We start from the raw sequence: 24595 nt of genomic DNA on the forward strand, positions 1-24595 counted from the left end.
TATATATATATATATATATATATTAGGGGTGTAATGGTACACGTATTCGTACCGAACCGTTTCGGTACGTGTCTTTCGGTTCGGTACGCATGTGTATCGCACGAATACAGTTTTTTTTTTTTTTTCTCAGGAAATTCAAATAATAAATGCCGTTTTGACCGTCTTTTATGTGGCATGACAGATCGCTGTATAAACGCCTTAGAGAGCCGCTTCTGGGACGGTTCAGAAACGTGCTGGTATATTCCCAACACAAGCACTGACTAGAGCGGCCGCTATCAGCTCCGGTTCCCGTGTCTGAGCCGTGACGCCCCGCAGATTTGTGCAGAGCGGAGCGCGAGTGAACGCGATCATTCCTTCCTCTGTACTACTAGTTTTAACGCGAATAAACATGACTGAACATCTCATGCCTCATGTAATTGCTCAATCAGTGTTTCAACCGCGGAAAGACATCAACAATACAGCGTGGAAATAAAATGTCACGTAGCATTTAATTTACCTCAGCAAGTCATCAGTGTCCACAGCTCGTTAGTTCACTAGAGAAATGAAGTCTATCGAGGAGCATTTTGCGAAATATTACACCATATACTCATTATATTTTACTAAACCTGTTAGTCTTAATTACTTAATGTACAGTATGTTTAAATTAAACTGTTATGAAACATGCTATGACAGCCATTGTGTAATTGAATATATTTTAACAAATAGTTTATAAATTGTATTATTTATAAGTTAATTTAAAAACTGCACTACGTGCAATTTACGTTTGCATACAATTTTTTTTTTTTTAAGTTTAGTGTTGATCATCTATTTAAAAATAAATAGCAATTAAATTTAAGTTTGGGTTAAGTTCTTAGGCCTAACTGTAACCTTATAATGTAAAAGGGCTCCCTATAGTTTTAAGCATAACGTACCGAACTGTCATATTTGTGTACCGTTACACCCCTACAGGATACGCAAGTTAAAATTGAGCCTGTTTGCTTTCTATATGCATCCTTGTAGTCTTATTTTGAGCAATTTCAGTGGTGCATGTTATTGCAAAGAAGAAAATGTGTCTTTTTCATTTTTAATCAAAATGGAATGACTTTCTCCTTCTCTGAAATGACTTCCCTTTTCCGCTGACGTCCAAATAGGCATTTAGGCATTGTTTTAGCAATCCTATTTCGAGCTTTGTTTCATTCTGGTTTATATCGCCTTCTTTTCACAATAATTAAAATCAAGTCAAGCCCATTACGTAAGTAAAATGGGTTGTGGTTGGCAATTCACACTAACTTGAAGTAACAAAATGGCTCTGTGAAAAGAAAAAGAGCCATACAAACGCTACTAACTTAACTCCACTACCATTCAAAAGTTTTTTTAAAAGAAATTAATACTGTTGTTCCAATGAGGATGCATTAAATTGATCAAAAGTAACAGTAAGGCATGATATGTTTATATTAGAATGATTTCTGAAGGATCATGTGAGACTGAAGCCTGGAGAAATGGATGCTGAAAATTCAGCTTTGTCATCACAGGAATAAATTACATTTTAAAATATACTGAGACAGAAAATGGAAATTTTAATTGGTAATATTATTTCACATTATTACTGTTTTCATTGTATTTTTAATTCAATAAATGCAACCTTGGTGAGCATAAAAGTTTTTTTCATAAACATTTTTTGGCCGACTCCATGTTCATCCATGCCTAAATACTGCTGTTATTACTGTTTTCAATTGTTTAGTTGTCAGAAAAAAAAAAGTTTTGTAGATCCTGATTGTGTAAGATATAGGCCTATAAATACCACTTTATCTTTCGAGTTTTGTAAGTAACTTGATAGTAAAATAAAATAGTATTACCTTTTAAGTAACAAAGCAGTTAGTGTATTGGCTTTTAGAGTTGCTAGCTACAATCAAAAGGGAATCTTGTAGCTTAACTACTTTTAATTAGTAGTAGTTTGTTATTTGCAAGTCAAAGTTTCAATTAACTCCTCCAACTCAAACAAGAAAAATCACACAATAAAGATCAAAAGAATGGAGCAACATAAAAAGGAGAAGATGAAAAGGAGAAGAAAACAACAGACGAGGGTTTTTAACTAGCATCTCTCACAGAACAGCTGACACAGAACAACACATAAATACTGAGGGGAAGCATCGAGAACTAGTGTTGAAAATGATTTTCGCTTTGAAACCAAGGTGAGAGAATAATCAATTGTCAGAAAATAATAATAATAACAAATAATGATGCTGGTTACAAAGGCTGGATGGACCTTTTTGGGACAAGATTCACACAAACCGTTTTGTATTGAGTATTGACCTGCACTAATACCCCTTTTCTGCCTACTTCCCTTTAATGCTTTTTGTCTGTGGCCGACTGTGCTCTGGAGATGCGACCCTTTGCCATCAGCACACTCTCAGATAGCAGCACACCGCACTGGATCCATAAGATGATTACTGCTCTGAGGGAACCCAGACATTTTCCATCACCTGGCTGCATTTATCTGTGTGTCATGTTGGAAACTGAATGAGTGTGCAAATGAGTGACTGAATGAGCAAACAAGTGAATGAACCAATTAATGTTTGAATGAATGAACGAGTGAGTGAATCAATCAATGATTCAGTGTTATATTAAGGGAATGATAGTGATACATTGAGTAAAATGAATCAGTCAGTGAAAGAGCAAGTGAATTAGTGAATGAGTTGTTTGTTGATTTAATGAGTGATGCATTGAACGAACGAGCGACTTAGTGAATGAATGAATGAATGAGTGAGTGATTGTATGAACCAATGATTGAAATTAAATCAGTGTAACGATAAGTGAATCACTAAATAAATCAGTCTGTGAAAGAGCAACTGAATGAGTGAATGCGAATTATACATTGAGAAAAAGAGTGATACATTGAATAAACGTTGATTGAATCAATGATTCCGTATGTTACATTGAGTGAGTGATAGTGATACAATGAGTAAGTGAATCACTAAATAAATCAGTGAGCAAACAACTGAATGAGTGAAATTGTACACCAAAGTCAATGAAAGAATTGATACATTGTAGGAACAATGTAGTGAATTAATAAATAATTGAATCAGTGATTCAGTGTGTTACATTGAGTGAGTGATAGTGATATATTGAGTAAGTGAATCACTAAATAAATCAAGCAGGTAAGTGAATTACTGTTATATATCGGGTAAGTGAAAAAGTGATACATTTACTGAATGAATGATTGAATCAATGATTCTGTGTGTTACACTGAGTTAGCAATGGTGATACACCAAGCGAATCACTAAATAAATCAGTCAGTGAACAAGCAGGTAAGTGAGTTGGTGAATGAGAGATACAGTACAGTGAACAAATGAGCAAGATAGTGAATGGATGAATGAATGAATGAATCAATCTGAAAATGAATCATTGAATCTGTTACATTGAGTGAGTGATAGTGATGCAAGTGAATCACTATATGAATCAATCAAGTGAGCGAGCAACTGAGTAAATGGGAGTTATACATTTAGTTATACATTTAGTAAGTGAAACAGTGATACTTTGAATGAATGTGCAAGTTAGTGAATAAATGATTAAATGCATGAACAAATCAAAAGAGTCAGTGTGTTGCACTGGGCAAGTGAGTGATACATTGAGTATGTGAATTGATAAAATGAATAGTCAGTGACAAACAACTAAATGAAAGAGTTAGTTATATATTGAATAAGTGAAACAGTGATACTTTGAATGAATGAGCGAGTTAGTGAATAAATAAGTGATAAACTGAATAAGTGAGTAAGCTCTTTTTCGTGACATGTATCTTCTCACTCGATCCATGTTTCACGCGACAGGAGTTAAAGAGCCTCACTAAAGGAGATAAATGCCTTCGCTCATGCTAAATGGCAGGGAAATGTCAATGCATTGTCCAGGCCGGTGTCACCTTTAGTCACGCCTCATTTACATACCTCACAGATCTGGCCAATCTGAAGGAATCTCATGGAAAAGGCACATGCTGATAGGCTATTGTATACATGACTGCTGAGGGATATTTACGCCCTGCTGCCTGCTAAAAGACTGTTATCGGGATTCATTAGTTAGCAAGCAGAGGTTTTCATTTGCGTTTCTCTGTACTTTTAGACCAGGGCACTCAAGCAGTAAGAGCAGCCTGGAGCTGTCATGAAAATCCACCGATATTAAAAGCCTAAAGATTGTTAGCAAAAAGTGTGTCTGAAAATAGTGGTGTGAATGGCTCAGAAGAGGGGTGATTTAGCTCCTACAAAATGGCCCAATTATGTGCACTTATAAAAGTAGAGATCACGGATACTAATTCAGCTTTTAGCTTTTGTGGTCCTTTCTGGTTCTACCAATTTCATTCTTTTTCTCCATTCCCCTTTTTCACTGAATTACGTATGCTTTCTAAGTCCTTTGCTGAGGCAAGGGTTACAAAGGCAAGGATGAAAACACATTGCATATCATGTAAAACGAGGGTGACAGAGAGTCATCAATTAAAGGGATTTCAAATTTAAGCGATAGTGATGGCTGCGATGGAAAAAACAAAGGTTATTACATAAAAGGATCTTTAAAAAGAAATTGAAATAAGGTGTAATCAGTTAAAAAGGATTTCAGAAAGACTGATGGCGCCAGTTTAAATATATTCCAAAGATGATACAAGCTAACCAGCATGAAAAGAGACTGCTCCACTGCTAGCACGGACACAGAGGCTGTGTTTAACATATTTACCACTTACCAGTGCTACAAGAGAACCATTAATGGATATGGAATGTGTCTGATGAACTCAATATCAAAGAGGGAGTGCTCAATAAATTAATTCTAGTACTTTTGCTTAAAAAACCCAGCAGCTGCAATGTAATAAAAATGGGGAAGAACTTTAATAAGATCATTGTCAAACTTTAAATGATGCTTTGCAGACGCTACACTCTCAGAAAAAAGGCTGTCACTGGGACGGTAGCTTTTCAAAAGGTACTAATATGTACACTTCAGGTATTAATATGCACCTTAAAGGTACTAAAATGCACACTTCAGAAGTAAATAAGATGCTAAGGTATACCATCCCAGTGATAGCTTTTGAAACTTTTCTTTCTGAGAGTGTATAAAGGTTTGTTGTTTTATTAATTATGATATTAAGTTTAAAATGAGAAAATTATGTCACATTATGAGATATATATATAATGTCACATTGTGAGACAGTTATAGTTTCTAAAAAAAAATGTCAACACTGTGACATGCATTGCATTTTGAGAAAAAGTCACTTTGTGAAATATTTAACCTTTATTTATCCAGGCAAGTTAATTAAGAACAAGTGGCAATAAAAAGGGATTCAATTACAGAAAAGTCAATTTCACAAGACATACAAGAAACAAAGTTGCAATTACAAGATATAAAGCCATATTGTGAGATATAAATTTGCAACTTTCAGTAAGTTACCATTTTAATTATAAGAATTAAAGTCTATATTGCGAAATGAAGTCAGTTATGAGAAGTAGTCATATTGGAGCTTATAAAGTCAAATCAAAATGTACAACTAAATCTAAATAAACCAAAATAAAATTTTTTTATTTGAAATAAAATATTTAATCTACACTGCAAAAAAAATTAATGTAATTTTAACTGTAAAATATTGTAAAAATGTAAGTTAATATGTTAACAGTAAGTTCCTTTACTATATACAGGGGAAACTGTAAAAGATCTAACCATACATTTAATGTAATTTTACAGTAAAATGCTATTAATTGTACAGAAATTTAGAAGTAAAGAGTTTTTAGAATTAAAAAGAACAAATCAATGTATAATTTACAGTCAAAAACAGTAAACTGGAATTTACAGAATTCTTGCGTCACACTCCACATTTGAAAGTATTAACGGTACAAAACAGATTTTAGTAGCAGTGTGCATTGTAGAATTTACTGGTTTACATTCACATTTTCTTGTTTGTAAATTACAGTTTTATACTGGAAATTTTAAAGTTTGTTCTGTAAATTTGTTTAAAGTTTTTCTGATTTTTTTTACAAAATTATTCTGGCAACCACAGCTGCCAAAATTACTTTGTAAAAACTACAGATTTTTTTTTTTACAGTCTAACTATAAGATTAATAATCCGTTAAGCATTGTATAATGCAATACAATTTTATACTAAGTTTAATTTAAGAAAATCTTACTGTGAAATATAACAACACAATTGCAAGTAGTCAAAATTGTGATGTATAAAGTGACAAACTCACAATCACAAGATTGTGAGATACGAAGTTGCAATTCTGAGAATTAAGTGTCTTTTGTATGAAACGTATAGTCGCAATTATGAGAAATAAAGTTGTAATTTTGAAACAAAGTTGCAATAAAATCTCAATTGTCAGATGTAAAGTTGTTTTTTAGTTTTACTGTTGTTTACAGTATGTTGCTAAAATAAAATAAAATATCCCACTAATTGTTCCTGTGTAAGTCTTCTAGATAACCTAAAGTAATGTGAGCAAGCATATTAAAAGAATTATGCCAAAACAACTTTCTCCTAACATTTAAAGTGATGTTCTTTTTATGGGCTTTTAAAAAGATCCGCTAACGACTGCCAGTGAAGTGGTCACCTCGTGTTCCATTGAAGAATAGCGTTTGTCTGCGTGGGTTCTGGATGACCACGATCGAGCCATCGTAGTTCTGGAGACGACAGGAGATCTGTGCCGTCCCCCCCTCCAGCACGGTCACGTTCTCAGCCTGCACGGCCTGCCCCCGCGCTGAAACACAGAGGGGTGACAGAGTTAATGCACAACTCTCATTTGCTTGAAAGGAATCATTTATAAAGATATTTTTGATGGACAGAAGGAGACAAGATGGCACACGGAGCAATATTGAAGATAGAAATACCTCCGTAACCAATTAACACCTCGCTCACGTAACTACCTTTGTGCTTAGAAGTGTGAACTATGCAGAAGAGGAGAGACAGAGCGAGTGAAAAAAGGAAAATAATGAGAGACTGACAGATAGACAGAGACTAGAAAGAAAGGGTCCTAATTAAGTGCTGGTAAGACCAATAGCATCGTTATCTTTATCCATTACTGTGGGCTGACACACATCTGCTCGCTCTGACATCCACCTCGTGAAAGCGCCGGTAATGACGGCTCTTTTTCGGGAATGAACTCGGATCAGTCATACGCAGGGAAGACAGAACATCTAATGGCACTTTCACTGCTAAATCTAGTTGAAGGTAACATCTACTGCATGTTCTGGGTGACACTCATGTATTGTTGATGTTTATTTTAGCAGGATATAGAGGAGCTGAACACGAAGTCGTCACCGCTGGCCCGTGCAAGCATGCTGCTGGAACCTTCAGCACATCATTATCCGTGGTCTTCGTGGAGAGCCTGTCTCTGGTGGACTGTACTGATTCGCAACCCTGACACCAAGGCACCGCGTTCTTCAGCAGAACAGACTCGATCTGATGACATCACAACAGATCACTAGGGTAAAACTGTCACATCTGCTGATTCGCTGAGACCTGTCTCCTCCATCGCTCCACTCACCTAGCTAGGACAAGATGTCTGACATGCTCAGACTGACATGTTGCAGACATGCTGTATGACAGGAAGTCTGTATATAGCTTGAGCTTGGAACAGTTGATGGAGTATTGTGTAGGTGAGTTATTTCACACTATAACATAATAATAATGTGGAGAATGTGAAGAGTGTTTCGTCATCTATAGACACTTATGGTCCAAGGGCTGATTTTTATTATAAGTGTTTGTTATAGTTAAAGGCACAATATGTAAGATTTTTTTTTTATTAAAATACCCAAAAACCACTAGAACAGTGTTATATATTTTGTTGACTTGTACTTACATTATCCCAAATGTTTCGAAGACATTATAACAGAACGTTCAAACGTATCTAGTATGATAAAACAGTGCTGATTCCCCCCCCCCACATACGCACGACCGGAAGAAGTGGAAGCGCTAAAGTGTGGCATAATAAAAGCTCCGCTGCTTTCAGCCGTGTGTCACGCTCGTTCAGCGGCCTCGTTTCGCTTCGACGGCTTTCAGCCTCACCCTGCTTCATTCTACTACGTTAATAAATCATTAGCTCATCCTTGAACATGATTTCTGCCCGAGTCCCGTCGGATTGCGTCGGCTGTGGGGATGAAGACGACAACTCCCATGATTCCACACTCAGTCACGGCGTCATCAAACTACGCCTTTGTCTATTTGTTTATTTTGAATATGCGCCCTCTAGCGGCGAAAATTACATATTGTGCCTTTAAAAGACTGCTAAGTTATAGTTTTTTTGTCTTCTTGTTATATAAAGATCACATTAAAACTGCCTTGAAAACTTTTCCTCACAAATTTCTAATTTGTTTCTGCATTTATTTTAATTTATTTTGCTACTTTTCAAAAGCCTTTTATGCACAGTATAGATGTTTATTATTTTATAGACAATGAAAATTCATCCAAAATTATTTACATTTATTCTAATATCATTTTAATTATCATAAGCTAAAAAAGTGAAATAATCATAAATCATTTCAAATTTTTATTGTGAGATTATTTTTACACAAATTACAACTGTTTGCCACTAGTAAAGTTTTGCACTTGTTTACCACTTTTTTATATGAAGGTCATATTAAAACTGTCTTGGAAACTTTTTCCCATGAATTCATAATTTATTTTTGCATTTATTTCTACTTTTCAAAATTCTTCTATGTATAGATTTTATTGTTTACCTTAAGCCCAAACCGGAATATGAAAATCCATAATAAAAATATTAATTGAACTTGTTTGAACATTATTCATAACATAAGATAAAAAGTGAAATAACTGTAAATCGTTTCAATATTTATTATGAGAAGATATCAATTTATACTCAAATTACAACTGTTCCATTAGTGCCATTTAAACCTTAAGCAATAATGATGTACTTGTTTATCAAGGAAAAAAACAAAACATGAAGAAAAAAAGTTAAATATCAAATATGAACAATAGCTTAAATGCATCATTTGAGATGTGTGGAAATGACAGTGTGGTGAAAACTCATGACTTTTCATGACTTTCTTCTGCAATGCATGTTTATCCATTATTGCACCATTGGTAGTGTACAAATAACAAAACTAGTGAAACATTTTTCATTTCAAAGTTAAAAGTTGAAGTGAAGATGTTCTCCAAACATTTCACAAGGACATCTTGGTTATAGACCAGAGGCAAAACATCTCTTAGAGGAACAATTAGGATTATTATGGCGTTTTTGCTGAAAAGCGACAAAAGAGAAAGTTCAGGAGGGAAATAAAGGAGTCTATAAAGGCGCTAGTCGGCCTCCTCCGTCACCCGTTGGCCCGCCCGTCTGGCTTCATTTAAATTTAATCCTGTCAGGCTCTATCCATCTCAGAGTACCCTTGTCTTAAATTCAGCGTGGAGGGAGAGCGGGTTAATAAAACATTGACAGGTGAGGTATTGAGCTGAAATCAAGAGGCGAGAACAGAGAAGAAAATGAGAGACAGTGACTGAGGACGTCCTGAAATTTTGCACAATTGCCATTGTAATTGTAGCCATTATTATTTCTGTCCTCCGCATCAATATTGTGATTCATATCACGACAATCGGCACCGCCATTGCTATCCCAATTATTATTCTAATGACTGTTATTACTCAGCACTCGGGCATCCGCAGACTTGGCCGCCATTGTTTTAATGGCTCCTAATTGTTCCAACAGCACTATACATCAAGAGAAGGTCTGTGAATGCATGGGAGGCAATTAAAAACCTAATTCAAACCTAACAGAACTCAAACAAGTGTGGCCAAATTCCCAACAAAAGTAGCTAAATGTGTTTGATTGAGAAGTCAAACAAATGACGAGTGGAGCGTGCCGTGACGCCGATACGGCATTCGAGAAACTCGCCAACTCGCTGACGGGGGTGGAAAGACACAGAGCGAGATGTAGAGGGAGGCACGGGGCAGGAGAAAAACAGCTGAGGGTTTGGGACGCATTCGCAGCTGCCAGGAAAATAGCAGAGGGGCCAGTCGAGTCTGCTACAACTTGCATTGGAGTTGTTTGCGGTCGTATCTGCATCGTGGGCACGGGAGTCTATGAGCACCGACGGCAGGGCGAAAACAACAAGAAACCGCAGATGGGTTCATCTTGACCCTATTAGAATCAAACCATAATAAAATATACAACATGCTCACAATTGGATTAGGTGTGAAAGTGAAGAGATCGATAACAGGCTGGCGTACTGATGCTATATAGGAGAAGCAGATAAATAAAGTAGGCTGGCGGGGTGGTGGTGGTGGGATGTGGAGGAGAACTTCATAATTTGGCCAGATGAGGGCGATGTATCAATACACACAAACCGTACAAATCCTTATCCTGAAGAAAGATAGGTAGAATGAGCAAATAAATAAGCAATGAGTTATTGAATAAATAATGACTTTAAATGTAAATATAATATAAATATGAAATATAAATGATACAGTTATATAAATCATAGAGACTATATAAATAGAGTAAGTAAATAAATTAATAAATCATGGCAGTTCAACAGTAGAGTAAGATGGGGAAAGTTTACATGCTTGACCATAAACTGAAAGATCAATATTGACTTTTTATCTGAACATCAACATTTGTGAGATTTATTCCATCCGAAACGTTTTTGGGTTGAAATTAAATTGTGTTTCTCATTGGATAATAGTGAACTGTGAATTTATTTTATTTTGGATATTAAAAGTTTTAATAGGTATATTTGTTAACAGAAGACACATGGACAGTTATTGATTTAGATTTGTACAGTAACAAACTTGTTTTTTTTATTTATTATAAAAACAAGTTACAGATTGACCCCTTCTTAAAGGAACAGTTCACCCAAAAACCAAACCTGCATGACTTATACTTTCTTCTGCAGAACACACACACACACACACAAACACATTATATATATATATATATATATATATATATATATATATATATCATTGAAAGTCAATGGGATCCAAAACAACAACTTTGAACCCCAATAACTTCCAACATGAGGGTGAGTAAAATATGACAAAATCTTCAGTTTGGGATGAACTGTTCCTCTAAGGTAGGGTATCTTTCCCTCTCTTTCCCTACTAAGAAAGCAGCCATGAATTATGGAGGAGAGTTCAATTTAGTGACTTGGTAGAAGGCCAGATACAGAGCAGGCGTATGAGCAACCACCCTGCTTGAGATTAACTAGCTGAATTACAGCGTACAGTGGAACCACCAGATGCACTCACACACAGAACGTAGTCACACACACACACACACACACACATTTAACTCTCAAATGAATGAGCAGACAACCAGGCAGATAAGGACATCCTAAGAGATCCACGTCAAAATTTAACAATACTAGAGCTGTTGAGACATTAAGACATCCTTTGATTCTTTCCTTTAATCCAATTTCAATTCAGTCTTTCTGCTTCGCACTGTGAGCACCTGATATCTTCAGAACTCATGAGTCACTCATCACTTTTTTGTTTTATTTTTCCAGCCAACCTGAAGATCCCAGACGTCACCTAACCTGATGTCTCAGGTAATCAGTGAGCGAGCAGCTTTGGCTGAAAAGCTGACGGACTAAGCTGCTATCTTTATATATCTCTTTCTTTCACTCTGTGGTCTAAAATTAAAACTATCTCTCCGAAGAATCTCGTATGATTGGCAGAGAGCCAAAAAACATCCACACCATAAATAAATCATAATCCCTTGCAAATCCCCTCTCTTCTTTTTTATCTCAATCTGTCGCGCTCTTATTCCTGGTCTTTCCCAGTTCCATCTCCCTCAGCACCTTGTCTTTTCTTCAATCCGGCATATTTCTATCCCCTGCCCTTCTTTTCTTTGTTCTTTTCTTTTCTCCGCTTTCTGCTCCTCTCTAAAACTCATAATTCCCTCTCCTACCGCATGCTTTTCCTCGCTAATCTCATTCCCTTCCCACACAGACTCCCCCACCTCCTCCTTAACATCAAACCCCGTCTCTTTCCTTCGTTTTCCCCTCGTTTTTCTCGTCTTCAGCCCCTTCACCCTCACACTAAGCTCCCTTTTCCTCTGTAACCGGCTTCATCCGTCACTTGCTTCCTCTGGTTTTCTTCTTGCAACCTTCCCTAACTTTCTCTCCGTGTCTCTTCTACTTTACATTTCCTTAACTTTCCTCCTCTTTATCTCCCCACCATGGATTCCTCATCATCTCTTTCGTGTTTCTCCCGCTCTCTCTTTGCTATCTCTCCGGCAAGGGGCCTGTTTATTTCCATCTCTCTCCTTCAGAAATGTGATTTGTTCTGCAGCTCAGACTCGCAGTATAATCATCCTGCTGTGTCCGGGCGGGCGAGAGAGAGCGGGAGAGAGGAGGAGCAGAGGGAAAAAGGGAAGGAGGGAGTGAAAAGGACATGCAAAAAGCAAAGAGAGGAGAAAATGGACTGAACATCCATCTCTTGTCTCTTTGTTCCACTCGTCTAATTACATCCATGTTCTTGCCTTCATATATTCTCTCTCATCCATATCCTTAATCTAAAGCTGCACGGTACAAAATGAAGAGTTCGTTGAACTTAAAAAATAATGAAGAACATGCAAATGGCTTTCCTGAATGCATTTACTTAATTATCATAAGTAATCATTGTAAGTAAATGTCTTGACTGAACTGGAAATGTCAAACTGCAGGTTTATCATTACACCAATTTGTGATCACATAACCAGCTGAATAATACTCAATTTAGTCCTGCAACCTCACTGTTAATGGACAATTTTACTTTTAGAATCAAATTTGATACATCCACACCACTAGGTGTCAGTAAAAGCCCAAAACAACAACATTAACGAAAAGTTACTGTTTCAAATGTATGTATCAATGCTAATTGTTTCCTCTATTTCCATAGCTTTAAATGTGCAATATTAAGTGCTTCATCATATCTCCTATGAGAAAAGATAGCCATGAAGTGATACAAGTAACTAACTGATCATTTTAATAGAACAAACTCAAATACCCATTTTTTTTATACTCTTTTGCTATGCTTTGACTTAAAGGGATCTTCAAAATATTATTATTTCATGTATCACAGTAGAGAGTAAGTCATGCCGGCTTGGAATAACATAAGGATAACAGAATTTTCATTTTTCGTAAACTATTCCTTTATCAAAAAAAGGAAGCCAATGAAAATCTTTGGTTATTTTCTTACAAGTATTTACTGATCTAAGATCATTTCAGTGTGCCCAGAAGCTTCAAAGCTTTCTTCACTCGTTCATTGTCTGTTCATGATGTTTATTCCCTGTTCCATCGCTCCATCTGTGATTTCTTGCTCCTGTTCTCCCTTATCTCTTCCCCTCACCATAACCGCTGCGCTCTCTTTCTTTTGACCTTCCTGTTTTACACTGCTCTTTTCTATCACCATATTTCAGTCATATCAGTCTCTCCTCACTCTATTTCATCCCTCTCTTTTTTCCCCTTCATCCATCCATTTATTTCTCTAGACCTTAGCCTTCAGGTTATCCTGTCCCTGATATCCTTGGTTTTATGATGTGTGTGTGTGTGTGTGTGTGTGTGTGTGTGTGTGTGTGTGTGTGGACATTTTGTGTGTGTGTGTGCACTTTTTATTCCACATTCATTTGTAATTCAGCCACAGTGAGACACATTCTCTCAGCTCAATCAGTGTCTCTGTGAGTTTCACACTTCACTGGCGACCTCCTATGTGCTTTGCAAACATAATTTCTCAAAATGAGACCAAATTATTTAAATTCAGTAACAAGGAACAAAAGTATATTAACATTATGCGTTCATCATCGTGGAACATTTGTGACAAGTCGAAGATTGTTAATCGTTTCTCTCTAAAACGTACACATAATTATTTGTCTGGTAGCGTCTCATTTGTGTAAACTACTAGAATGGCTCATTGATCAAAGTTTTCAGACGACTACAGTCGGCTTTAAATGTTGGAAACAGCTGAAGAATAAAAGACACATGCAGTGCAACTCTTTGAATTTTCAGCTGCAAGTCTCAATTCAATGGACTGTCGTTTTGTGTTGCCTGGTGTCATTTTCTTTTGCCGTCTTTGTTAGAATTAGCAATTAAACAGACACATTTCCGGCTTCTTTGAGCAGGAACATTAAAAGGAGCATCAAAATCCTGTTTTACTTCTTTAACTTATCTTACTTTTGTATGAAACTGGATATTTATTAAGAAACAGTGAGGGACGGAACCTAGTTTTATTAATCAAGAATTGATTGGATCATGAAAAATGATTTTGGAGACTATGACTTCTATTAGTTCATTGTATGAACCTAAAACTGTTACCAACATTCTTAAAAATATCTTCCACAGAATAAAAAAAGTAATGCAAGACTGGACATGAGGGGGAGTAAATCGGAATTTTCATTTTGGGTTGAACTAAGCCTTTAAAACTCGCAAAACTCCAGGTTGTAATGCCATTTAGTAGAGTTTAAGAATGTAAGTAAGGTTCATTTGGATTTTCAGTTGACTTTAAATAGCAAATAACTTTGAATTTTGATCAGCCACTTGCTATTCCTAGTCGCAGATCGGGGGAACTTTCTCATTCTAGAGAGCTTTTGATTAGACAAAAACTTGTAAACACCCATGACTGCAAGATGAAGCATCTGTTGTTGTTTTTTTGGTTTTTTTTGGATGAGAAAAACAGCAAATTTTCTTTAGCATATACAGTACATATAACATCACTTTAGGCAAATAAGTACATGCAAAAACATTGCTAATTTTATGTTTTTGAGCTATTTCGCTTTTCACAATGTGTTGTTTCAGACTGGTGGCAAGAAAATGTCCAAAATACACATTTAAGTGTTTATTTTATTGCACTTAATCTATTTGCGTCTGTAGATTCCAAATACATATATTTAAAAGCTGCTTCTAAAAAAAAAGAGTTTTCTTTTCTTATTTTGCACTGAGCCAAAAATCTCAATTTCAGCAGCACTTATAACCAAACTTTACAGTTTTATTTCTTACTATATTCTGAAGGTTTTTACAGAATACATAGGAGTTTGTTCATATATAATTGTTCAAATGTATTTTTTATTCTGAAACATGGTGATTTTTTTCCCCTTTCTGTTGACCGTATTTGTGATAAAAAAAGATAAAGAAAAAATATTTGTAAAAGAAAAAAAAAAAAGTACTAATATGTTAAAGGCACAATATGTATTTTTTTGCCACTAGAGGGCGCGTATTCAAAACAAACAAAGAAACAAAGGCGTAGTTAGATGACGCGGTGACTGAGTGTGGAATCATGGGAGTTGTCATCTTCATCCCCACAGCCGAAGCAATCCGATGGGACTCGGGCAGAAATCATGTTCATGGATGAGCTAATGTATTAAAGATTTATTAACGTCGTAGTATGAAGCAGAGTGAGGCGGAAAGCCGTCGGAAGCGAAACGAGGCCGCTGAACGAGCGTGACACATGGCTCGAAATGGACATTTGTTAGTTTTGGGAGCAGAGCGGAGACCCCCGTGTGTAAATTTCGGAAACATTCCATAAATTTTGGAAACTTCCCAGGATTTTTTGGAATCTTCCAGGGATTTTTGGAAGGTTTCCAGAAATTTACTGGAAATTTTCCACCCCTTTGCAACCCTATTCCTGACACACTGTTTCAAAGCACTGCAGAGTCATTTACAGTCGGCCATAACAAAGGGGGCTTACGGAAAATTTACAGGGCAATTACACCAGGCTAGCCTGTGAGAGTTAGCCTATGGCCAGCGCAGAAATCCAGACTGCCACAATTCCTCGCAAACACACACTCATCCTGTCAACCTGGCTCCTATCCCCAACAGCATCTTACATTCAACTGCTAGAGAAAAAAATGCTTTATTGGTGAGAATTACATAACAGCATATTCTGCCAAGGCTTAAGACCCATTCTTTATCTCTCTCACTCACACACATACACACATGCTGGTGCAGAGAATGGCTTTTTGTTGCTGAGATTATGAATATACAGCAGGCTTCAAATGTCGGAGACCACTGAAATTACTTCTGTTTAGCCTTTTTCTAATTTAATAGTTTTCCATTACAAATTATATTATCAGCATAACAGTTTGAATGAAACATTGAATTGAAAATTGAATTGAATGACTTTCAGAATGTCTACGTATTTATACTGTATGACCCCCTTTCGCTTTAATGACAGCAGCACTCAGGCTGCATGAACTCCACAAGTTTGTTTAAAACCTGATGATCATGTTCTCCAGAATTATCTAAAGCACATATTCTGCTTCACTGGATGAGCATCTGACAGTCTGTACAAAGGAGTTTCGGAACAAAAGTCACTAATTTTTCTGATTAGTAACCTAGAAATAGCGTAGAATCTTAAATATTTTAGGGAAGTTATAAAAAGTACACATATATTATACTCACGTATGGCGATATATACTGAGCAAATCTCAACTACTTGATTGCTTGTATTGTCGCAAAACTATATCACCCAGATGTAATCTGCTAAAAGCAACTATAAGGCATAAATATATTAAGATATTCTAAACATTTACATCATGATTTTCTGTAAAGCTGCTTAGAAACTGTATTTTGAAAAGCGCTATACAAATAAATTGATTAGACATACACAACTTATATTCTATTCTATATCAATAAGCTGATTTTTACTTTCATGTTATGACCAATAAATTGCAGATTTTATAACTGAATAATAAAATCAATAATTTTTAAATGCTACAAGTGAATTTAGGCATCACAACATTATAATGTACAGCATGGACTTTCATTTTTAATTATTATTATATAAATGAATAGTGTTTTTTAAAGATGAACTTGTTAGATGATGGTAAAGGTAATCTCAATGTGACCACAAGCACCTATAATTACTTATCAGATATTTTTGACAGATAACCAATGTATTGTGCATCCTTAAATAGTTCTTATTTATTTTACATCAGAACATGTATTTATTTCAGGTTTGAATTAGACTGAGGACTTCTGCTCCTGCTGACAATGTGGCCCAGCACCCCAGATGTGATGTTATTAAAAGGCAGAGGAAAACAGCAAGAGAAGTCTGAAGTATTGACAGACTGTCATATCAACCTGAGGTAGTGAGTCACCGAGAACAGGAGCAACAATGTCCTTGCTGAGTTATAAGTGCACATACTCTGGGAAAAACAGTAATTACACCATAAAATGGCCAATCTCGGGTTTCCTTGAGGTTCCTCTTGAATACATGTTCTATTTAACTGTAAAAGTCCCTGAGTGAATTTGAGGTTATCCTCCATAAAGCCACTGTCATATCTCCTTCCTTCATTTTTGCCTTTCTGTGTCCCTACAGAGTCTGTATTTTTGCTCATTCGTCCGGTTCTCCTCATTGTCATACTGCCGTTTCCTTCCTCCCCAGTGTTCTGCACATTTTAATGGTTGTATTAACAATTGCCTCTCAACTTCAGGCTCTTGTTTTACCACTCTCCTCTCTTCCCTTCTTTCTACAAGATGTCTGTTCTCTGAGTTTTACACTTGCCGTAACTCTCCTTTGTTTCTTCATCTTGCCCTTCCTATTTCGACCTTCATCTAATGAGTTATACAAGTTATTATTCATATAAATTAGGGCTTACAGCGAGTAATCATGTTACCAAGTAGTCAAATTTCCCTTCTGTAAATAAGAGGTTGCGTAACTCGTTTCTGCTAATTTCCACATTTTTAAAATGACATAAATCATTTTGTGAAGTAAAATGCAAGAAACACATTTAACCATAGTGCATCAATTTTCCTATTACTAAAATGATATTTAAATGAATTAATAGTTACTTTCCTATTAGTCATATTAAACATGCAGGTTTGTAGCATCACATAACTCACCCCTCCATGGTGAGTAAATCATCATCCAATTGCATGGAGTTTTATCACTGAGGAAATATGTACATTTATTTTTAACAGACGTCCCCATCAGAAACAATTACCATCCGAATAGGGCGGCAGTCTAAATTTGGTCAATTCAAGAACATCTGGCTGTATTAACAAGTTCACCTACTCAAATTTCACAAATTGATTGATAAGTGACTTAGAAGCTGCATAATATTAAATTCAAGACACTCAAAAGATCATAATTATTAATGCTATGAATAATTATCTGTAAAAGGCTGACATTAAAAGGCTATACTAGATGGATGAATAAATAAATAAATGCTAAAAGTGAATTCATCCTCACAACAACATTGAGATTTTGAGATCTGCTAAAGGTGACATTTATCAGTGTTATTAAATTATTGGTGTTTAAGTGAGCGTTAGATAACATTAAAAGTAATATGAAATTAACATACAATTAAACATCCAAAAACATTATTCAGTTCATTGATAATTAAGAAGCAAAGTGTTTATCTAAAATGCTGCAGCAATCTAAATGTGGTCAATTCAATCGAATAGATTCCATCATTATCTACCCACTCTCACGTCGCTCCAAGCTCATATGCCCTTTTTTCTGGTGGAACACAAAAAGGATCATTATCAAAATGTCAAATCTTTTCCATACAATGAAAATACAGGTTGATCACTAGCTGTCAAGTTCTTGCATTATTTCAAAAGAGCCTATTAGGTCGGGATTTGCACCGGGGTCTCTTTGCATCGTAAATGAAAACTCTATTATATCTTTCATTTACATATCCAACTGGTAATTTGTAAAACAAAACAAAAAAGTTTTATGTATTTTCTTGCCTAAGGCACTGAGTGAGTAAAGACTTCCTCTGGTGCCCATTTTAAAAAGAGAAGGAAAAAAGAGCATGACACCACTATTTTCTATCTTTTTGTCTTTGGTCCACACTCCTCTCTGATCCCTCAATCATAAATCTGCCAGCTGGCTCGGCCTCCATTCTCCGCTCCCCGTATCCTCTTTTCTCTTCACACACGCGCATCTCTTCGCTCCTTCCCATAAATTATCTTCTTCTGAGGCGGAGTGAGAGACAAGGACAGAGAGAAGTGTCTAAGGAGACGGGGACCGGCGAAAATAAAGAGAAAGCGAGAGGCTGAGACCGAGATGAGAAAGATGAAGAGAAATGAAAGTAGCTTTGGGTTTCATAAGGTTACAGACAGAAAGAGAAAGATTCATTTCAAGGTGTGCTGAGGAATTACCGAGAGAAACGAGACAGATGGAGAAGTAAAGCAAGAAATGTGACGACTCACGGCAGAGGGAGAGCAGAACGAGGGATCGCAGCAGGAGGGATGGAGTGGAGGAGAGGAGGAGAGATCGCTGGCCTCGTCTCATTGTGTATTGAGGCTCGGCAGCTGATCAATGAGGCCTCTGTGGTTGATGACTGCACAATTCAGCACACGTTACACAGCTGAAACCGCAGCAAAATTACTACACTAAACACCAGTGCTCTTTAAGCGCAGGGTTAACTAAATCACTTTAGTGGCTGTGTTTTAATACTCAAGCAACTAATATCACATGCGATAACAACCAACCGAAGGCAGCTAATTAAAACAATCCTCCACGTTCAAGAGTAAAAAGAAACTCCTATCGTGTGGCAATTTCCACACTTAACTTTCCCGTCAAACCACTTATTAGCACTCAAAGACTAAACTCGAACGTTGCGAACACTAATGGAGTAGACGCTTTTAGATAACATCATACTTGTTATGCAAAAGGCTGTTGTGTTTATATCTGAAACGGTAGCCGGCTAACCACATCACAGATTTGAATCCTACAAAAGCTTGTTTTTCTCCTCACACTTTTGCGAGGTTTTGGTTTTGCGAGTTTGTTTTTCTCTTTCGTGATGAGGCAGAGCCTGCTGAGATTCACCTCGTCATAACGTGCACCTCGGTGCCAGAACGACACCGTGATACCGCAAACACAGTCTGGCTCGCTGAAACAATCATAAATCAATGCGCTATCTAGTCTGCCAACTGTTTTCACCAGATTTGAAATGAGTATTTAAACTGTAAGAAGTTAAACAACCACATTTGTGTGACTTTAGAAAGGGCTGCACGCAACAATGGAAGTACAGACAGGCGATCGAAGATGTGTTTTGCGTCGTATAACCAAATCTATAACTAATCTGACATGGAATTGAAGTTGAGATTGCATACCACACATCTATGTATGAAATATTAAAAGGTTTTGCTCTAAAACACTGAAAAACATGTGCAGTAGGAACTTGAAGAACTGGCTCAGAAGTCCAAAACGATCCCTAACAAAGAGCTATGTGTTATCGCACCATGAGCGCAGGTGTCTTAAAGCCCAGAACAGCCAATCATACTAGTGTTCTAAGCACACCGTGATGCTGAGCACAGCCGGGATCCTCACTAACACACACACAGTGATTGGCAGGGCTGATATTCACTGTGTGGGAGCACAACTTCAGATCTGAGCCTCAGGTAACTGCCTGATTCCATTTGATTTTCCCCAAAGCCGTCACACAACTTCCCCTACTTCCACCAAGGTTGAGTCAAAGTTAATCCATCTCTCCTTTCCTTTCTTCCTTCTCTCTTTTTCTTGAGCTGTCCATCGGTAAAAGGTCCTCTGATTCCTTCAACTATTGTTTCTTTTCTTTCTCGAAGTCCAAAACTCCTTGAGTTATCTACTTGATGTTTGTATAACCTCTCTTGAAAGTGCACAGACACAGTTTGGGAGAGAACCCTGGTATAAATACTTGAGTGTGTGCGTGCTGGCAGATGCATATCCCACATATCGTTATTTTGGTAAAGGGCAGGGGAGGGTGAGAGTCCACAATAGCACTCATTCAGAAAGCAAAACAGTCAGTCAATCAATGAGCTTCACTGTCTTTCAGTCTCACTTCTACAGTTGGTTGTGTTTTGCTAAAGCTCTCTGGGTCATCAGCTTCTTTCTGATCAGTCTTTATCTGTCTGGCACACAGAGAGTGTTCACAAAGTCACGAGGGGATGTTCTAAATAAATGAGTCTTGTTTTGCGACATGCTGTACATTTGGTACTATACTAAGCTACGTGCGCATAAATGCATGAGTCTGTGTGTATTCATGTGTGAATAGTATCCAGTGTGTGCACAGGGGACTAAGAGAGAGCATAGCAAGATTGTGTGAATGTGGACAGACTAGTCAATTAGTTGATTAATTCAAAGGAATTCAATCCAGGTTCTGCATTAAAAAAAAACATCATCCATCCATCCATACATTCATCTACCTGTTCATCTACGTACCCATCCATTCATCATCCTATCTATTCAGCTACACATCTATCCACCTAACCATCCATCCATCCATCATCTACCCATCTATCCTACCTATCCATGCATCCACCCAAGCTATCTATCCACCTATCCACCATCATATCCATCCACCTACTTAACCATCTACCTACCCATCCATTCATCCACCCATCCACCCATGTACCTATCCACCTTATCTACCTACCTATCCACCATAGCCATCCATCCATCCAACAACCTTTCTACATACCCACCTACTTACCTACCTACCCATCCATCTACTTATTTACCTACCTATCCATCCACCCACCCATCTATTCACCTACCTACTATCATCCATCTACCAACTTACCTATCCATCTATCTATCTACCTACCTATCCATCCACCCATCTATCCACCTACCTACTATCCATCCCTCTACTTATCTACCTATCTATCCATCCACCTACATACTAGGGCTGCACGATTATGACAAAAATCATAATTGTCGATTATCCCCTTGAAATTGTAATTGCGATTATTAATTACGATTATCACAATTTACATTAAATGATGTTTATACCATTGTTTGATGCAACTGCATGCCGTATTTTTATATGAAAATAAACAAGCTGAAAACACTTTAACTGAAAAAACGTTAGTGCTTTTCTATAGTATTAAGCCTCAAATGCCAACTATACATCGGATTGGTTTCTTCTTTAAATCATAAAAAAGCAAAAATATGAATGGTATTATAATGTTATACTAAAACTAAAACTAAAACAATGGAAAAACCCTTAAGATAACATGTAAAAAGAAAGAACATATCTTAAGCATGCAGAATAACATAAGTGCACTTTGAACGATTAATTGACACTTTAAACGATTACGTAATTGTGGCATCCATAATTGTAATCGCGATTAGAAATTTGATTAATTGTGCAGCCCTACTACATACTATCCATCCATCTACCAACTTACCTATCCATCCATCAATCCATCCACTTACCTATCTACCTATCCATCCACCTACCTATACCATCCATCCATCTACCAACCTACCTACCCACCTATTCATCCATCCATCCACCTGCTTATCTACCTACCAAGTACTAATCCACCTTATCTACCTACCTAACCATCCATCCATCAAACAACCTTTCTACATACCCACCAACTTATCTACCTACCCATTCACCCATCCATCTACTTATCTACCTACCTATCCATCCATCCACCCACTCATTCATCTACTTACAAATCCATCTCCCTATCCATCCATCCATCCATCCATCTAACTACTACTACTGTATATACTGTATAAATATACAGTATGTGTATGTTGGTAACACTAACACAACTAGCTGACTATTTTTCTGGATGACTCTGACTACATTCCTACACAGCCACGTCCATTGGTTTAAAAAATTGTCATTTTTGTTGAAGCACAAATGTCATTTAATTTAATCTTCTCACACTTATTATGCTTTATTACTGCTGATGCGGCTGTGTGCGTATTCATTGCAGTTGTGTGCAGCACGAGACTGTGTCCACAGTCCACTTTCCTGTTCCTCTATTCTCATTTGCATCCCAATCATTTCATTTTTCACTGGCATCACACCAGACCAAATGTTGCCAAAGCACTTAAGGGACACGAGTTAACAGTTGCATGAGGGTAAAGTTAAAAACTCATGAATGCCTCATACACACTCTGACTGCTTGTGATACCGTAGACATTAAGGCTCTTAAAACTTAATCCAGCACCAAAGGTTCGGTCCAGGAAAGCCCGAGGCTGCAGGTGGGAAGGTGGGTGTCCGTGGGTGCAGGAATCCTGGTGCATCAGCAGAAAAGGTGCAGGGTATTTTTGATGCACTGATCCTATGTTCTGCTTATCACAGATTAAATTTGCGTTTAGTCCTTCAGGCTATGTAATAATGCGTGTGGGTGGGGGAGTGGTGAATTTAAGTCTCTTGAAGGAGAAGGAGGGCGTAGAGTAAGAGCGAGAGAGAGCGAAACGAGTGCGCATGGCCCTGAGTGTGTGTGGAAGACTTTCTTGGCACTCATTCTCTCTCTCTTTTCTTCTGAGTCTTGTTGTTTGTTAGTGCCAGGCTTTTATGCCAAGCCGGCAGCCATTACTCAATCAGACAGCTTCCTGTGAGCGCTTCTCATTAAAACCTCACACGAACTCTAAACCTATGAGCACAATTATCACCCTTTATACAAACACACACACAAACCCGGAGGCGCACGCACACGGTCGACTCACAACGAAAATACTGACAAAACAGAAATCCAAGTCCTGCCAAAGTCTCAATTTGTGGGATGCTATTAAAGCACTTGGAGATGAACTAACCCCAGTCACCCCCTACACACACGCTGTTTACAGCAATGAACAGCTACAGTAAAATTCCCCCTCTAAGGGCAACAACACTGTAACACCTGGTCTGAACTGAACGCTCCGAATCGTTTCCATTATAATGAAGCTGACAACACAGAAGCTCAGTTTCTTTTAAAACAGAAAAAAGATTATCAGATTATAGTTTTATAATTAAACAGTGATGAACTGCAATTTAAAACAATTAAATATTCTCTTAAGCTCACCGAGGTTGCATTTATTTGAAAATAAATAAATACATAAAAACAGTAGTATTGTGAAATATTACAATTTAAAATTACTTTTTTATTCTAAACATATTTTAAATTTTTAAAGTTTTGTAGTGTCACATGAATCATGATCCTTCAGAATCATGCTAATTTGGTGCTCAAGTGATTTGACGCACTTCTGCACAAAGACACAAACCAGTGAACAGTTTCTGTTCGAACTGCCCGAATGAACTGATTCACTAAAATGAATCGGACTGATTATCATTTGATCATCGCCTCAGCCCAGTAGGCTGTAATGCTGCATGTGAGATACAGTGTGACAAATATGATGTAGCTGTTTTGTCACGCTACATTGCTACATATTCCCCAGTAGCTTGTTACTGAAAAAGCGACATTATTAATATGATAAATTGCTTGTGATATTCCTCATTTGTAAGTTTGTTTGGATTCAAACATCTGGTAAATCACTAAATGTACTCTAAAAGATACTTAACTCTAAATGCAGAACTGGCCATCCTTACCAATAGTAAAACTGAGAAAAATTGCTTTTTGATTGATTTGATAAAGATTCAATTGATTTTCTACATAAGTTGTCATTTAAGACAGTTGTCTTTGCACTGCAGTATGGTCAAGTTAGCATTGCTACTGTCAGCTATAAGTACACTTGTAAGCACACACACCTGCAGCGAAACAAACACACTTGAATAAAGTTGGTCAATAGGAAACGTGGTCTCGCAGGTTCTGAGAGAGCCGCCGTGTGCTGTTTCTCACCGGGATCATAGCCTATTGAGAGGCACTGCATGTTGTTTATCAAAAGGAACAGGAGAATGGGAACGTGATCACCACACTTCATCCCTTCTCGTCTCGTCCCCATTCTGCCAGTTATCTATCAGCCCACAAAGGAACTATTTCTTTCCATATG

General features: G+C 37.1%; 1 protein-coding gene across 4 annotated transcripts in view; it reads right to left on the reverse strand.

Moving 5' to 3' along the window:
• LOC107714698 (cell adhesion molecule 4-like) overlaps positions 1-24595 on the reverse strand; it is a 146033-nt gene that overhangs the window by 30747 nt on the left and 90691 nt on the right. For 2 of the 4 annotated variants that reach the window (XM_016520654.1, XM_016520651.1), the window contains exons 1-2: positions 19087-19613; positions 6552-6698 (exon numbers count right to left, since the gene is read on the reverse strand). In XM_016520654.1, coding sequence (XP_016376140.1) covers positions 6552-6698; positions 19087-19168 — 229 coding nt within the window. In that variant the 5' untranslated portion in view covers positions 19169-19613. Of the gene's footprint in view, positions 1-6551; positions 6699-19086; positions 19614-24595 lie in introns of those variants that run through there. The other 2 variants (XM_016520652.1, XM_016520653.1) reach the window with 1 other exon arrangement.

This window comes from Sinocyclocheilus rhinocerous, unplaced genomic scaffold, assembly GCF_001515625.1.
Source record: "Sinocyclocheilus rhinocerous isolate Xijiao unplaced genomic scaffold, SAMN03320098_v1.1 scaffold2194, whole genome shotgun sequence".
In the NCBI taxonomy this organism is placed as follows: Eukaryota; Metazoa; Chordata; class Actinopteri; order Cypriniformes; family Cyprinidae; genus Sinocyclocheilus; species Sinocyclocheilus rhinocerous.